The sequence below is a fragment of the Coregonus clupeaformis genome, chromosome 40 (assembly GCF_020615455.1).
Source record: "Coregonus clupeaformis isolate EN_2021a chromosome 40, ASM2061545v1, whole genome shotgun sequence".
Taxonomy (NCBI): Eukaryota; Metazoa; Chordata; class Actinopteri; order Salmoniformes; family Salmonidae; genus Coregonus; species Coregonus clupeaformis.
This window is the reverse complement of record NC_059231.1, coordinates 10,101,358-10,119,527: the sequence shown is the minus strand read 5'-3', so window position 1 is coordinate 10,119,527 and position 18,170 is coordinate 10,101,358. Positions and strand designations below refer to the sequence as shown.

General features: G+C 46.8%; 1 protein-coding gene across 1 annotated transcript in view; it reads right to left on the bottom strand.

Moving 5' to 3' along the window:
• Nucleotides 1-18,170, bottom strand: part of ints6 (integrator complex subunit 6) — a 39,431-nt gene that overhangs the window by 15,427 nt on the left and 5,834 nt on the right. The window contains exons 4-7 of the mRNA XM_041868725.2: nt 16,367-16,456; nt 8,534-8,717; nt 2,841-2,966; nt 55-197 (exon numbers count right to left, since the gene is read on the bottom strand). Of these exons, the coding sequence (XP_041724659.1) occupies nt 55-197; nt 2,841-2,966; nt 8,534-8,717; nt 16,367-16,456 (543 nt within the window). The remainder of the gene's footprint in view (nt 1-54; nt 198-2,840; nt 2,967-8,533; nt 8,718-16,366; nt 16,457-18,170) is intronic.

Below are 18,170 nucleotides of genomic sequence, written 5' to 3'. Positions count from 1 at the left end.
ACGAGCCACGAGTGAGACAGAGACACACACAAAGAAACAGTCTGGCTCTCTTACCAGTGTGGGGGAGTTAGTGTCGGGCCAGAAGGCTTCAGGAATGGGCCAGTGTCCGATGGGCACACCAGTCTTGGGGTTGGGTCGTACGTAGATCAGCTTGTGGCAGCAGTGCCAGGACTGGAGGCCGGGCTTCAGGATCTCATCTGGAAACAGATAGAAAGAGGGAAGACAAAAATAATGTGTGAAATAGAGGGAGGGGCTAGAGGCTAGGGGAAGGTTCATAGGGAGGGGCTAGAGGCTAGGGGAAGGTTCATAGGGAGGGGCTAGAGGCTAGGGGAAGGTTCATAGGGAGGGGCTAGAGGAAGGTTCATAGGGAGGGGCTAGAGGCTAGGGGAAGGTTCATAGGGAGGGGCTAGAGGCTAGGGGAAGGTTCATAGGGAGGGGCTAGAGGAAGGTTCATAGGGAGAGGCTAGGGGAAGGTTCATAGGGAGGGGCTAGACGATAGGGGGAGGTTCATAGGGAGGGGCTAGAGGCTAGGGGAAGGTTCATAGGGAGGGGCTAGAGGCTAGGGAAGGTTCATAGGGAGGGGCTAGAGGAAGGTTCATAGGGGAGGGGCTAGGGGAAGGTTCATGGAGGGGGCTAGACGCTAGGGGGAGGTTCATAGGGAGGGGCTAGAGGCTAGGGGAAGGTTCATAGGGAGGGGCTAGAGGAAGGTTCATAGGGAGGGGCTAATGGCTAGGGGAAGGTTCATAGGGAGGGGCTAATGGCTAGGGGAAGGTTCATAGGGAGGGGCTAATGGCTAGGGGAAGTTCATAGGGAGGGGCTAGAGGCTAGGGGGAGGTTCATAGGGAGGGGCTAGAGGCTAGGGGAAGGTTCATAGGGAGGGCTAGAGGCTAGGGGAAGGTTCATAGGGGAGGGGCTAGAGGCTAGGGGAAGGTTCATAGGAGGGGCTAGGGAAGGTTCATAGGGAGGGGCTAGAGGCTAGGGGAAGGTTCATAGGAGGGGCTAGAGGCTAGGGGGAGGTCTATAGGGAGGGGCTAGAGGCTAGGGGGAGGTTCATAGGGAGGGGCTAGAGGCTAGGGGAAGGTTCATAGGGAGGGGGCTAGAGGCTAGGGGAAAGTTCATAGGGAGGGGCTAGAGGCTAGGGGGAGGTTCATAGGGAGGGGCTAGAGGCTAGGGGAAGGTTCATAGGGAGGGGCTAGAGGCTAGGGGGAGGTTCATAGGGAGGGGCTAGAGGCTAGGGGAAGGTTCATAGGGAGGGGCTAGAGGCTAAGGGAAGGTTCATAGGGAGGGGCTAGAGGCTAGGGGGAGGTTCATAGGGAGGGGCTAGAGGAAGGTTCGTAGGGAGGGGCTAGAGGCTAGGGGAAGGTTCATAGGGAGGGGCTAGAGGCTAGGGGGAGGTTCATAGGGGAGGGCTAGAGGAAGGTTCGTAGGGGGGGGGCTAGAGGCTAGGGGAAGGTTCATAGGGAGGGGCTAGAGGCTAGGGGAAGGTTCGTAGGGAGGGGCTAGAGGCTAGGGGAAGGTTCATAGAGAGGGCTAGGGGAAGGTTCATAGGGGAGGGCTAGGGGAAGGTTCATAGGGAGGGAGGCTAGGGAAGGTTCATAGGGAGGGGCTAGGAGGCTAGGGAAGGTTCATAGGGAGGGCTAGAGGCTAGGGAAGGTTCATAGGGAGGGGCTAGAGGCTAGAGGAAGGTTCATAGGGAGGGGCTAGAGGCTAGGGGAAGGTTCATAGGGAGGGGCTAGAGGCTAGGGGGAAGGTTCATAGGGAGGGGCTAGAGGCTAGGGGGAGGTTCATAGGGAGGGGCTAGAGGCTAGGGAAGGTCCATAGGAGGGGCTAGAGGCTAGAGGGAGGTTCATAGGGAGGGGCTAGAGGCTAGGGGAGCTCCATAGGGGAGGGGCTAGAGGGAGGTTCATAGGGAGGGGCTAGAGGCTAGGGGGAGGTTCATAGGGAGGGGCTAGGGGAAGGTTCATAGGGAGGGGCTAGAGGCTAGGGGAAGGTTCATAGGGAGGGGCTAGGGGAAGGTTCATAGGGAGGGGCTAGAGGCTAGGGGAAGGTTCATAGGGAGGGGCTAGAGGCTAGGGGAAGGTTCATAGGGAGGGGCTAGAGGCTAGGGGGAGGTTCATAGGGAGGGGCTAGAGGCTAGGGGAGGTTCATAGGGAGGGGCTAGAGGCTAGGGGAAGGTTCATAGGGAGGGGCTAGAGGCTAGGGGGAGGTTCATAGGAAGGGGCTAGAGGCTAGGGGGAGGTTCATAGGAGGGGCTAGAGGCTAGGGGGGAGGTTCATAGGGAGGGCTAGGGGAAGGTTCATAGGGAGGGGCTAGAGGCTAAGGGAAGGTTCATAGGGAGGGGCTAGAGGCTAGGGGAAGGTTCATAGGAGGCTAGAGGCTAGGGATGAGGGGCTAGAGGCTAGGGGGAGGTTCATAGGGGAGGGGCTAGAGGCTAGGGGGAGGTTCATAGGGAGGGGCTAGAGGCTAGGGGGAGGTTCATAGGGAGGGGCTAGAGGCTAGGGGGAGGTTCATAGGGAGGGGCTAGGGGAAGGTTCATAGGGAGGGGCTAGAGGCTAGGGGAAGGTTCATAGGGAGGGGCTAGAGGCTAGGGGAAGGTTCATAGGGAGGGGGCTAGAGGCTAGGGGGAGGTTCATAGGGGAGGGGCTAGAGGCTAGGGGGAGGTTCATAGGGAGGGGCTAGAGGCTAGGGGAAGGTTCATAGGGAGGGGCTAGAGGCTAGGGGGAGGTTCATAGGGAGGGGCTAGAGGCTAGGGGGAGGTTCATAGGGAGGGGCTAGAGGCTAGGGGGAGGTTCATAGGGAGGGGCTAGGGGGATCATTAAAAGAGTGGGTGTCTCTCTCACCCTCTCCAGGAGGGGGGTCAGGGCCTGTCTTCTCAAAGTTGATGACCACTCCACTCTGGATCTTCTGCAGTAGAGACTCCAGACACTGGTTCAACATGCGCTGGGAGAACACACTGTAGGAGCGACCTGAGACAAAGACACACACACATTAGATCAATAGCCAATCTAATCAGCAGTAATGGGCAGTATGTAGAGTCCCCCAGTAGTAACAGTATGTAGAGTCCCCCAGTAGTAACAGTATGTAGAGTCCCCCAGTAGTAACAGTATGTAGAGTCCCAGTAGTAACAGTATGTAGAGTCCCAGTAGTAACAGTATGTAGAGTCCCCCAGTAGTAACAGTATGTAGAGTCCCCCAGTAGTAACAGTATGTAGAGTCCCCCAGTAGTAACAGTATGTAGAGTCCCAGTAGTAACAGTATGTAGAGTCCCCCAGTAGTAACAGTATGTAGAGTCCCCAGTAGTAACAGTATGTAGAGTCCCCGCAGTAGTAGAGCCAGCAGTAATGTAGGAGTCCCAGTAGTAACAGTATGTAGAGTCCCCAGTAGTAACAGTATGTAGAGTCCCCAGTAGTAACAGTATGTAGAGTCCCCAGTAGTAACAGTATGTAGAGTCCCAGTAGTAACAGTATGTAGAGTCCCCAGTAGTAACAGTATGTAGAGTCCCAGTAGTAACAGTATGTAGAGTCCCAGTAGTAACAGTATGTAGAGTCCCCAGTAGTAACAGTATGTAGAGTCCCCAGTAGTAACAGTATGTAGAGTCCCCAGTAGTAACAGTATGTAGAGTCCCCAGTAGTAACAGTATGTAGAGTCCCAGTAGTAACAGTATGTAGAGTCCCAGTAGTAACAGTATGTAGAGTCCCAGTAGTAACAGTATGTAGAGTCCCCCAGTAGTAACAGTATGTAGAGTCCCAGTAGTAACAGTATGTAGAGTCCCCCAGTAGTAACAGTATGTAGAGTCCCAGTAGTAACAGTATGTAGAGTCCCCAGTAGTAACAGTATGTAGAGTCCCCAGTAGTAACAGTATGTAGAGTCCCCAGTAGTAACAGTATGTAGAGTCCCCAGTAGTAACAGTATGTAGAGTCCCCCAGTAGTAACAGTATGTAGAGTCCCCAGTAGTAACAGTATGTAGAGTCCCCCAGTAGTAACAGTATGTAGAGTCCCCAGTAGTAACAGTATGTAGAGTCCCCAGTAGTAACAGTATGTAGAGTCCCCCAGTAGTAACAGTATGTAGAGTCCCCAGTAGTAACAGTATGTAGAGTCCCCAGTAGTAACAGTATGTAGAGTCCCCAGTAGTAACAGTATGTAGAGTCCCCCAGTAGTAACAGTATGTAGAGTCCCAGTAGTAACAGTATGTAGAGTCCCCAGTAGTAACAGTATGTAGAGTCCCCAGTAGTAACAGTATGTAGAGTCCCCAGTAGTAACAGTATGTAGAGTCCCCAGTAGTAACAGTATGTAGAGTCCCCAGTAGTAACAGTATGTAGAGTCCCCCAGTAGTAACAGTATGTAGAGTCCCCCAGTAGTAACAGTATGTAGAGTCCCCCAGTAGTAACAGTATGTAGAGTCCCCAGTAGTAACAGTATGTAGAGTCCCCAGTAGTAACAGTATGTAGAGTCCCCCAGTAGTAACAGTATGTAGAGTCCCCCAGTAGTAACAGTATGTAGAGTCCCAGTACTAACAGTATGTAGAGTCCCCAGTAGTAACAGTATGTAGAGTCCCCAGTAGTAACAGTATGTAGAGTCCCCAGTAGTAACAGTATGTAGAGTCCCCCAGTAGTAACAGTATGTAGAGTCCCCCAGTAGTAACAGTATGTAGAGTCCCCAGTAGTAACAGTATGTAGAGTCCCCAGTAGTAACAGTATGTAGAGTCCCCCAGTAGTAACAGTATGTAGAGTCCCCCAGTAGTAACAGTATGTAGAGTCCCCAGTAGTAACAGTATGTAGAGTCCCCCAGTAGTAACAGTATGTAGAGTCCCCCAGTAGTAACAGTATGTAGAGTCCCCAGTAGTAACAGTATGTAGAGTCCCCCAGTAGTAACAGTATGTAGAGTCCCAGTAGTAACAGTATGTAGAGTCCCCCAGTAGTAACAGTATGTAGAGTCCCCCAGTAGTAACAGTATGTAGAGTCCCCAGTAGTAACAGTATGTAGAGTCCCACCAGTAGCTAACAGTATGTAGAGTCCCCCAGTAGTAACAGTATGTAGAGTCCCCAGTAGTAACAGTATGTAGAGTCCCCAGTACTAACAGTATGTAGAGTCCCCAGTAGTAACAGTATGTAGAGTCCCCCAGTAGAACAGTATGTAGAGTCCCCCAGTAGTAACAGTATGTAGAGTCCCCCAGTAGTAACAGTATGTAGAGTCCCCCAGTAGTAACAGTATGTAGAGTCCCAGTAGTAACAGTATGTAGAGTCCCCCAGTAGTAACAGTATGTAGAGTCCCCCAGTAGTAACAGTATGTAGAGTCCCCCAGTAGTAACAGTATGTAGAGTCCCCCAGTAGTAACAGTATGTAGAGTCCCCCAGTAGTAACAGTATGTAGAGTCCCAGTAGTAACAGTATGTAGAGTCCCCCAGTAGTAACAGTATGTAGAGTCCCCCAGTAGTAACAGTATGTAGAGTCCCCCAGTAGTAACAGTATGTAGAGTCCCCAGTAGTAACAGTAATGTAGAGTCCCCCAGTAGTAACAGTATGTAGAGTCCCAGTAGTAACAGTATGTAGAGTCCCCCAGTAGTAACAGTATGTAGAGTCCCCCAGTAGTAACAGTATGTAGAGTCCCCCAGTAGTAACAGTATGTAGAGTCCCCCAGTAGTAACAGTATGTAGAGTCCCAGTAGTAACAGTATGTAGAGTCCCCCAGTAGTAACAGTATGTAGAGTCCCCCAGTAGTAACAGTATGTAGAGTCCCCCAGTAGTAACAGTATGTAGAGTCCCCCAGTAGTAACAGTATGTAGAGTCCCAGTAGTAACAGTATGTAGAGTCCCCCAGTAGTAACAGTATGTAGAGTCCCAGTAGTAACAGTATGTAGAGTCCCCCAGTAGTAACAGTATGTAGAGTCCCAGTAGTAACAGTATGTAGAGTCCCCAGTAGTAACAGTATGTAGAGTCCCCAGTAGTAACAGTATGTAGAGTCCCCAGTAGTAACAGTATGTAGAGTCCCCAGTAGTAACAGTATGTAGAGTCCCCAGTAGTAACAGTATGTAGAGTCCCCAGTAGTAACAGTATGTAGAGTCCCCAGTAGTAACAGTATGTAGAGTCCCAGTAGTAACAGTATGTAGAGTCCCCCAGTAGTAACAGTTGTAGAGATCCCCAGTAGTAACAGTATGTAGAGTCCCCCAGTAGTAACAGTATGTGAGTCCCCCAGTAGTAACAGTATGTAGAGTCCCCCAGTAGTAACAGTACGTAGAGTCCCCCCAGTAGTAACAGTATGTAGAGTCCCCAGTAGTAACAGTATGTAGAGTCCCAGTAGTAACAGTATGTAGAGTCCCAGTAGTAACAGTATGTAGAGTCCCCCAGTAGTAACAGTATGTAGAGTCCCAGTAGTAACAGTATGTAGAGTCCCAGTAGTAACAGTATGTAGAGTCCCAGTAGTAACAGTATGTAGAGTCCCAGTAGTAACAGTATGTAGAGTCCCAGTAGTAACAGTATGTAGAGTCCCCCAGTAGTAACAGTATGTAGAGTCCCCCAGTAGTAACAGTATGTAGAGTCCCCCAGTAGTAACAGTATGTAGAGTCCCAGTAGTAACAGTATGTAGAGTCCCAGTAGTAACAGTATGTAGAGTCCCCCAGTAGTAACAGTATGTAGAGTCCCCCAGTAGTAACAGTATGTAGAGTCCCCCAGTAGTAACAGTATGTAGAGTCCCCCAGTAGTAACAGTATGTAGAGTCCCCCAGTAGTAACAGTATGTAGAGTCCCAGTAGTAACAGTATGTAGAGTCCCAGTAGTAACAGTATGTAGAGTCCCAGTAGTAACAGTATGTAGAGTCCCCCAGTACTAACAGTATGTAGAGTCCCCCAGTAGTAACAGTATGTAGAGTCCCAGTAGTAACAGTATGTAGAGTCCCAGTAGTAACAGTATGTAGAGTCCCCCAGTAGTAACAGTATGTAGAGTCCCAGTAGTAACAGTATGTAGAATCCCAGTAGTAACAGTATGTAGAGTCCCCCAGTAGTAACAGTATGTAGAGTCCCCCAGTAGTAACAGTATGTAGAGTCCCCCAGTAGTAACAGTATGTAGAATCCCAGTAGTAACAGTATGTAGAGTCCCCCAGTAGTAACAGTAGCAGAAGCCATTGTACTCTGTAATCTTAACCTCCATCTGCACTATCACCAGGACTCACATGCCAACAGCACACCTTGGCTATTGGCCAATCACCGCTCCACTGTAGGTCAAAGTAGGCTTAGGCTAGGAGGTGCTGGCTCATTCTAGAAAATGAAGTCAGCTGGCTTAATTCTATTATTATGCTTAGGTTGAGGCTTAAACACATACTGTACGCTCATACTGTACGTGTGTGTTGTGTTGGACACATGCTGATGTTCTCTACTCCTGATGTTCTCTACTCAGCTCCTCCTGATGTTCTCTACTCCTGATGTTCTCTACTCAGCTCCTCCTGATGTTCTCTACTCAGCTCCTCCTGATGTTCTCTACTCAGCTCCTCCTGATGTTCTCTACTCAGCTCCTCCTGATGTTCTCTACTCTGCTCCTCCTGATGTTCTCTACTCAGCTCCTCCTGATGTTCTCTACTCAGCTCCTCCTGATGTTCTCTACTCAGCTCCTCCTGATGTTCTCTACTCTGCTACTCCTGATGTTCTCTACTCTGCTCCTCCTGATGTTCTCTACTCTGCTCCTCCTGATGTTCTCTACTCTGCTCCTCCTGATGTTCTCTACTCAGCTCCTCCTGATGTTCTCTACTCAGCTCCTCCTGATGTTCTCTACTCTGCTCCCCTGATGTTCTCACTCTCACTCCTGATGTTCTCTACTCTGCTCCTCCTGATGTTCTCTACTCTGCTACTCCTGATGTTCTCTACTCTGCTCCTCCTGATGTTCTCTACTCAGCTCCTCCTGATGTTCTCTACTCAGCTCCTCCTGATGTTCTCTACTCTGCTCCTCCTGATGTTCTCTACTCTGCTCCTCCTGATGCCCCTCCTCTGATGTTCTCTACTCAGCTCCTCCTGATGTTCCCTACCCAGCCCTCCTGATGTTCTCTACCCTGCTCCTCCTGATGTCCTCTACTCTGCTCCTCCGATGTTCTCTACTCTGCTCCTCCTGATGTTCTCACGCAGCCTCTGATGTTCTCACTCAGCTCCTCCTGATGTTCTCTACTCTGCTACTCCTGATGTTCTCTACTCAGCTCCTCCTGATGTTCTCTACTCAGCTCCTCCTGATGTTCTCTACTCAGCTCCTCCTGATGTTCTCTACTCAGCTCCTCCTGATGTTCTCTACTCTGCTACTCCTGATGTTCTCTACTCAGCTCCTCCTGATGTTCTCTACTCTGCTACTCCTGATGTTCTCTACTCAGCTACTCCTGATTGAACACTTATTGATGTATATTGACACTGCACTGTTGAGGAAAGAGCTTGCAAGTAAGCATTTCACTGTGCCATTTCCACCCGCTGGATCCTGTGCATGTGACAGATAAACGTTGATACTCTACCCTCATAAAGGCAGGTGGCTCATAGACACTGAGGCAGTAACACACACAAACACAGCGCCTCACCTCCGGTGACCTCACACATGGGGGTGATGGCCGAGTCGTCGGGGGGGACCCCCCCCAGTGGTTCAGGCTCTACAGTGGCGTGCCCAGGGATCCTCAGCACCAGGGAGAACAGACGCTGGTCCCAGCGGAACGGCTCCTTGGTCAGCTCACTGCCCGGCAGAGGAGTGGTCAGGGGAAGGTGGAGCTGGAGGGAGAAACCGTTTGAATTACATAAAAAGAGCATCAAGAGCGAGAGACGCTTACATGCCAACCTCACCGGACACGTTGCATGACAAATACATTTACACATGCCTGTACATGTTATTCAATCATGTCACCTAAAAACGCTCGCGAGCGTCTGCAAAGCCAAGCGCTAAAATCGAACTTGGTCCTATTTGACGTGCCTGACTTGCTGCAAGTCCAGCCTCTCCCATCTACTCATTGGTTTTCAGGAGCATACAACCCCACGTGGGTAGTTGAAAGATGAACGAGGGGATATTAATCATATATAACTAACTAACAACTCAGAGAGCATCATTTGAGGTCATATGAATTTAACGTTAATTACAATTTTCAAAGTCATGCCCCCCCATCCTTGACTTTTCCTAAATAAGTCTATTCAACACACTGTCGTTGTTAGAATTCCGATATCATAAACAGCGTGTGTTATAAGCAGTTTTAGGAGGACATGTCATTTCCCCCCCCTGCCCTTCCTTCACCAGTTGGCTGCCATCTGACAATGGCCCATAGAAACTAGCAATAGCCAGCTAGCGAAATGTCCATGATTTTAAATTTTACCTTTATTTAACTAGGCAAGTCAGTTAAGAACAAATTCTTATTTACAATGACGGCCTACACCGGCCAAACCCGGACTACGCTGGGCCAATTGTGCGCCGCCCTATGGGACTCCCAATCACGTCCGGTTGTGATACAGCCTGGAATCAAACCAGGGGGTCTGTAGTGACGCCTCAAGCACTGAGATGCAGTGCCTTAGACCGCTGCGCCACTCGGGAGCCCAAATGTTTCATGTGTGTTTGACATGCCCCCAATTTAATAGTTGGTTTTCATATTTTAACCTGCGTGTCATGATCGCATCTGGTGTGGATGGACAAAACCAACATGCGTGATGGCGGGGGGGTAGTCAGCATATTACACTACTTTTTGTCGCGCAACACACGTCAGCGAGGGTCCAACGCTGCCGCCGCGTCCATAGCCTCGAGTTTCCCTGTATTATGGTGGGAAACAGCTGTAGCCTATAGAGTCCCACCGTAATACCCATAAAACCTAGGGGTCAAACACGGAAATGTTTTTTCCACCATTCATTTTTCCCATCGTTTTTTTATATAGAAACACTTCAAATAAAGGGCTGTGTTTCGTGTAGGCTTACCCTGGTGTGACGTTTTGATAACCGTGTAAATCTCTCTCGGACAAGGTGACTTTTATCAATATATTGGCCTGTATTTACCCAGTAGTAGCAGTATTTACCTCCCCAGAGGAGTGGTCAGGGTCCAAAATGGAAATGTTAACTAGCTGCTAAAGTGGCTATCACACAGAACTAGAAATGCCTGTCTGAAGCTTCACGTCACTCACCAGGGCCATGATGATCTGGACGACACTGACGAAGAGGTAAAGGTAAGAATCTATGGATTAACTATCTAATGTTTGCTAAATTTAGTAATTAATAAAATTGGCTACATTTGTTTAAATTGACAATTCTGCTCGGGCAAGTTTTAAATGTATACGATAACTGTTAGCTAGCTAGCTAGCAACATTAGCCTGGCTAGATGGCTACATTAGCCGTCTATTTGTCTAGCCATTTAAATGCATGAGAAATTAGTAAAAACAAGTTTAGCTTTCTTTGGCTTTTATAAACCAACAGTTTAACTTGCTAGTTAACTAACTTAAGATGGTGAAGCTAGGTGTTCTTGATAATGTTTGTGTCTGTGGGTGAGCGGTGGGGGGGGTAGCCTACTTCAAGCACCCCCATTTTATGTTTATTCCATGGCCAACCACCCCTGTAGCAGTCTAGCTACCCCTTACGCCACACTGCCTTTTATGCCCCACGGTCCCTCAACTTCGGACACTTTGGAACTCTCCATCTTATCTCTATAAACCCACCCTACCGTCACCCATTTTCCTTACGCTGCTTCCTCCACATGTTCTTCTCTTGCAAGACTCAGTATCACATTTTAAAAGTGTTGTGGTGTACAACACGGACCTATTAAATTGACAAGAAGGGTGACGATCTAGATGCGTTTCGGCATGGCTTCCTTGTTTTGAGACTTAAGTGTGTCTCTCGTTCTACTGGAGTTGACCTAGTATATTATTTGAAACCTACTTGCTAACTGGTTGTCGTTATACCAGGTGCCGCATTCAACCAGTTAGCAAGTCGGGAATTTCTGTTTCTTAGTTCCGACTAGCACGTGAACTTGGTTTTACATTGTGTTATTTTTGCTGGTCTAATTCTTACAAATGGAAAAGCTCTCGGATAGTAATAATAGTTAATATGGTGCTCTTCGATGTCCCAGGTTTGTGGCATTGATTAATAGAACATGTCATCTTTACTTCAAGTCAGATGTTTATATGTTATGCATCGTTTAGTATTTTGATTTCTTTAAAACAATGTAATTGTTGGAGTTCAGGTGTTTGATGTGATTGATGGGTGACTAGGTGCATTCTTGTCAAATAAATATGCTTATTCCTTCATGATTATGGATACATTCTGCAATGAGTTAAATCGGTCTCTATGAATCTGCAACAGAACATGTCAACAAGTTAGTTCTGAATTGCTTTAATACAGCAGTGCATTCTGACACCGTGAATTGAAATAGATTTCACCTCGTTCATATAGTCGGCAGAAATAAGGGATTAAATATAGACCACCGGCTGAAGGAGAAGAGGATCTGGTAAAATAAGGGTATGTTGCTAATATCATCTAGGTAGGTAGCTAGCTAGCTAGCTAGCTAGCTATATAGCTTCTTTGCTAAAAACTAGCCTAGTATTCATTGCACATAGTAAATATCTGACTGCTTCTAGGATAGTATTCTGTACAAGACAAGAACAAATGCATAAATAAGACAAAATATTAGTTAAATAAAATATGGAACAGTAAAGGAAGATGTTCAATATATCTTTCACTTTGGATCAAGGTAGCTAGTAGCTAGCTAGCTGACCGCAAACGTGTCAGCTAGAGATGACGTGCATGAGCTTGCAGGGATTTGTAGTCTTGTCTACTTGGTGCTAATTAGCATTTTAGAATCTGAGAGTAAATATAACCTAATATATTGATTTAAAAAAAAAAAAGTCACCTTGTCAGAGGGATTTACACGGTTATCAAAACGTCACGCCAGGGAAAGCCAACATGAAACAGACCTTGTTTGAAGTGGTTCTAAAATCCCCTATGGGAAAAATGTATGGGGGATAAAATGATTGGAACCATTCCAGTGTTTGACAGCTAGGTTTTATGGGTATTATGTCCACTGTGGGGCTCGATTGCATGTTTGTGTTTATGAGGCAGTTATTAAAGAATGTGAAACAATGTGTATGTTTGCTGCTTTTCATTATATCATGTATGGTCCTCTGTAGCTCAGCTGGTAGAGCATGGCGCTTGTAACGCCAAGGTAGTGGGTTCGATCCCCGGGACCACCCATACACAAAAGAAAAAAAATGTATGCACGCATGACTGTAAGTCGCTTTGGATAAAAGCGTCTGCTAAATGGCATATTATTATATTGTATGGCTGTTTTTTTGGGGGGGCCTAAAATAAATGCATTCATATGGGCAGAAAATGGTATATACACAGAGCCTTCAGAAAGTATTCATACCCCTTGTCTTATACACATTGTTGTGTTACAGCCTGAATTCAAAATGGATTACATATATTAATTTTCTCAGCATCTACACACAATACCCCATAATGGAAAAGTGATTTTTTTTTTTAAAAATTTGGAAAATGAAATACAGAAATCTCATTTACATAAGTATTCACAGCCCTGAGTCAATACATGTTCGAATCACCTTTGGCAAGTTTTACAGCGATGAGTATTTCTTTATCACTCCTGGATTGTACAATACGTGATTGTTAAAAAAAATTATTCAAGCTGTCAATTTGGTTGTTGATCATTGCTAGACAACCATTTTCTGGTCTTGCCATAGATTTTCAAGCAGATTTAAATCAAAACTGTAACTCGGCCACTCAGGAATATTCACTGTCTTCTTGGTGAACAACTCCAGTGTAGATTTGGCCTTGTGTTTTAGGTTATTGTCCTGCTGAAAGGTGAATTCATCTCCCAGTGTCTGGTGGAAAGCAAATTGAACCAGGTTTTCCTCTAAGATTTTGCCTGTGCTTAGCTCAATTCCGTTAATTTTTTATCCTGAAAAACTCCCTAGTCCTTAATGATTACAAGCATAACATGACGCAGCCACCACTATGCTTGAAAATATGGAGAGTGGTACTCAGTAATGTGTTGTATTGGATTTGTCCCTAACATAACGCTTTGTATTCAGGACAAAAAATGTATTGCTTTGCCACATTTTTTGCAGTTTTACTTTAGTGCCTTGTTGCAAACAGGAAGCATGTTTTGGAATATTTGTATTCTCTACAGACTTCCTTCTTTTCACTCTGTCATTTAGGTTAGTATTGTGGAGTAACTACAATGTTGTTGATCCAACCTCAGCCATTAAACTCTGTTTTTTTTTAAGTCACCATTGGCCTCATGGTGAAATCCCTGAGCGGTTTCCTTCCTCTCTGGCAACTGAGTTAGGAAGGACGCCTGTATCTTTGTAGTGACTGGGTGTATTGATACACCATCCAAAGTGTAATTAATAACTTCACCATGCTCAAAGGGATATTCCACGTCAGTTATTTTTATTTTACCCATCTACCAATAGGTCCCGTTCTTTACGAGGCTTTGAAAAACCTCCCTGGTCTTTGTGGTTGAATCGGTTTGAAATTAACTGCTCGACTGAGGGACCTTACAGATAATTGTATGTGTTGGGTACAGAGATGAGGTAGTCATTCAAAAATCAAGTTAAACACTACTATTGCACACAGAGCGAGTCCATGCAAGTTATTCATGTGACTTGCTAAGCACATTTCTATTCCTGAACTTATTTTAGGCCTGCCATAACAAAGGCGTTGAATACTTATTGACTTAAGACATTTCAGATTAAAAAATAATAATAATAGTTAAATTTTTGTACATAATACCACTGATATCATGGGGTAGTGTGTAGACCAGTGACAAAACATCTCAATTGAATCCATTTTAAATTCAGGCTGTAACAATACTTTCTGAAGGCCTACAGAAATCTGATCAGTTATACTGTTCATGTGAAAACATTGTGATTTTAGAGACAAAGCATCTTATTAAAAGGGACTGCATGTCAAGCTATTACTCGGCTCCCACCAAGTCACACGCACAATTAATCAGCTTTCTTATTACTTCGATTATTATTAAATCAATTAATTATTATTGACATTTATTAATTGACATCAGTGCTGCGGGACAGTAACAATTCCAGCCAGAATAACCGTGTTTTACCAAACTCCAAGTCCTCTGATAACTCTGACGAGTCTTGTGGGCAATGACAGCGTTTTCCGAGACAGAGTTTGACAGGTGCTGCTCGCAGCTAGAGCAAGAAAACAAGACCTGATTTGATAAATTGAGGCTTAAAAACTCCCCCATATTTCATATGAATGGCCTACATTGAAAACTTTTTTGGGGAAATTGCAAGTTCACTTTCTCATCCCATAAATGCATTTCAAGTGCAAATGTGCTGTTCAGCAGCTCACGTCAGCCTTTTCATTAGGGCTCTCCACAGTGATTTCACAGTCTACACAAAGCTACGGTGTTCAGTAAAAAAAAAATCTGCTGAACAAAAGGTACACTAGTGTGTGGACACCCCTTCAAATTAGTGGATTCGGCTATTTCAGCCACACCCGTTGCTGACAGGTGTATAAAATCGAGCACACAGCCATGCAATCTCCATAGACAAACACTGGCAGTAGAATTGCACGTACTGAAGAGCTCAGTGACTTTCAACGTAGCACAGTCCTAGGATGCCACCTTTCCAACAAGTCAGTTCGTAAAATTTCTGCCCTGCTAGAGCTGCCCCGGTCAACTGTAAGTGCTGTTATTGTGAAGTGGAAACGTCTCGAGCAACAACAGCTCAGCCATTTTTTACATTTTTACATTTTAAGTCATTTAGCAGACGCTCTTATCCAGAGCGACTTACAGGAGCAATTAGGGTTAAGTGCCTTGCTCAAGGGCACATCGACAGATTTTTCACCTAGTCGGCTCGGGGATTAGAACCAGCGACCTTTCGGTTACTGGCACAATGCTCTTAACCACTAAGCCACCTGCCACCCCGCGAAGTGGTAGGCCACACAAGCTCACAGAACGGGACACCCGAGTGCTGAAGCGCGTAGCGTGTAAAAACCCATCCGTCCTCGGTTGCAACACTCACTACCGAGTTCCAAACTGCCTGTGGAAGCAAAGTCAGCACAATAACTGTTTGTCGGGAGCTTCATGAAATAAATGGGTTTCCATGGCCAAGCAGGTCAGTCACATTCAGTGTTCTTTTCATATCGAAAAAATGCTACTGGTAGCCTATTAATAAGCTATAGTCAGGCATCACATATTAGTGCCAATCTCTAGTAGCCTAATACTCCTCCAATCAATGGAGAGATTTACTGTGTTGCTGACAAGTAGGAGGGGATCGGCCAGAACAAGCCGCTGTGCAGAATCTCTAATATATAGTCTATTCCTATCCAACAAATGCTTTTTTGGAGTCTAATTTAAAATATATATCTTAGGCTTAGTTGTATTATTGATAATTACATTCTAAAGCAAATTCAAAGAAAATGAATTACCTGGTTAAAATAAAGGAACCGAAATAAGTTGTTACCTATAGGCTATTGACAATTTAAATGTATTAATAAAAACATTAGTAGGCTTACGGATCAGGCTAGTAAATGTTTCAAGTAATCCACCCAACCCTGTTTTATTCTGTCTTCTAGGAAGGCAACGAAAGCTTCCTGTGACTTGTTCAATCTCATGCAGCTCAGATCATTTTTTTATAGACAAAGATAGTATAGGGTGTTTTCAGACAGGTTTAACGAGCCAGCCGGGGTGCACCAGCCAGCCGTGTGTGAACCAGCCAGCCGGGGGCGCACCAGCCAGCAGGGGCGCACCAGCCAGCCGTGTGCGCACCAGCCAGCCGTGTGTGCACCAGCCAGCCGGGGCGCACCAGCCAGCCGTGTGTGAACCAGCCAGCCGGGGGCGCACCAGCCAGCCGTGTGTGAACCAGCCAGCCGGGGGCGCACCAGCCAGCCGTGTGTGAACCAGCCAGCCGGGGGCGCACCAGCCAGCCGGGTGTGCACCAGCCAGCCGGGGGCGCACCAGCCAGCCGTGTGTGAACCAGCCAGCCGGGGGCGCACCAGCCAGCCGTGTGTGAACCAGCCAGCCGGGGGCGCACCAGCCAGCAGGGGGCGCACCAGCCAGCAGGGGGCGCACCAGCCAGCCGTGTGTGAACCAGCCAGCCGGGGGCGCACCAGCCAGCCGTGTGTGAACCAGCCAGCAGGGGGCGCACCAGCCAGCCGTGTGTGAACCAGCCAGCCGTGGGCGCACCAGCCAGCCGGGTGTGCGCGTGCAGACTGAAGAGTCGTTTACGAAGGAGTTTGCTTCTTCTGCAGCATTCGCTGTAAAATATAACACTTTGCGGTGGTGCTTCACAGACAAACAGAGACACACAGAGAGAGAGAGAGAGAGAGAGTTGTCTGTTCAGCTGACCAACAGGAAGTACTCCTGATTGGCTGTGACCCCGGTCTCCATGGAAACCATGATGACTGACCTCATCCTGGACTCCGCCACTGCTGGTCAGCTTGTTGCCGTCGGTGATGGCCACTATGATGGACGGCTCCAGGAAAAAGGGATTCCTGCCCTGTGAAAGGAGAGCGAAAGGAAGAAGAGGTTAAAAATGACAGACAGTACAGATAGATGCAATTACATCCAACTCAAAGGAAACGTGAGCGTAGCCAAAATGTAAAGTTGAAATGAAGCTTTGTGAGCCGAGCGGTGATGAGGGGTACTTGAGGCCTGGCGCTGTAACACCAACAGGAGCAAATGGAGCACGGCCACATCTGAAATGGCACCCTGTTCCCTTTATAGTGTACTACTATTAACCAGAACCCTATGGCGCCCAGGTCAAAAGTAGTGCACTATATAGAAAATAGGGTGCTAATTCAGATGTAGCTTATCATTATAGTTAACCTAATGGAGATATGGGTTAGGAGGGTCAAGGAACAGAATGGGGGGTGAGTGAGAAAGACTGACAGAGAACAACATCTACTCCTTGGGGTAACAGTGGATAGGGGTGGGGGGGTAATGAGCATCAGGGGAGGGAGAGAACACAGTATGAAGACGGTCTGCAGGGACAGTGCAGCAGAGACTGCACCAACACTTGACAAAAACAAAAAGACTCATATCTGTGTCTGTACTCTCCAGTCAAACCTACACATTACATAAAACCACTCTACCTTGCACACACACATAACACTGACTTTGCAACATTGGTTGACGCATGTAGAGAATCCCTCTCCTTCATCGTAGCAAACTTCACAGGCATATAGCCTATAGCATAGGTACTGTATAATCATTCTGGCTCTAGAGATCAGAGGGAGACATCAGTTATATCCTCCCTCCTCTTAGTGAACATTACGGTAAACACTAGCCTGAGGACAACACAGCCGACTATCCTATAGCCAACTATCCTGTGGTAAAGATGGTCTACCAAGCTATAACAGCTCACTGCTGTCCTGACACTCTCGCTCTCTCTCAAAAGAGCTACATATGTCCAGGAATTTACCTCTCCTCAAGGTTTACAGTACTTTCCCCACTGGTGACCGTTCCTATCAACGGACACAGATCGGTTCCCTTCCAACTTTTCATTGTGACCAGAGTGGTTTTTGCTGAGTAATAAAATTGGGAGTTCCGTAAACAGAATAAAGAAAACGTACCCACATATACAGACTGACTAGGGTATCCATGACAACCTGGAGTTGTCTTTCAGAATGGTACTAATGATATCCTATTCTAGTCAACACCCACTTAGCATGCTAATCTTTCTCAATATGAACTACCAGCCAGAGAAAACCCTGCAGGGGGGACATAGGCTTATATCGATTAGAAACATTAGAAAACAACAAACATTAACAGAACGAGAATGATAGCGAAGCTACATATTTACTCAGATCCTCATTTGAGTCACTGTGTCATTATTGCTTTACACAACATAGAAACGGCTTCAGCGTGACACATCTACACTTCAGTATGACTAATCTGATCCACTGGCCTGAGAGGGCAGGTGTGGATGGTATAGTGTATCCCTGTGATCAGTAGGCTGGGAGTGAGTCTGTGGCACGTTGCCAAGTCTGCTAAAATATAGACAGACAAGAGGTAATTAGATCTCTATTAGCTGGGTTGCCATGTTGTGCGGTCGGCCGAACCAGTCAGTCAGTCAAACCAGCCCTATGGGCTCTGGTCAATGGTAGTGCACTAAATAGTGCATAGGGTGCCATTTGGGATTCAGCCAAAGTGTTCACACACCTAATTCAGCATCGTTAACTACTAGTGACTAACTGGCTACTAGTGACATT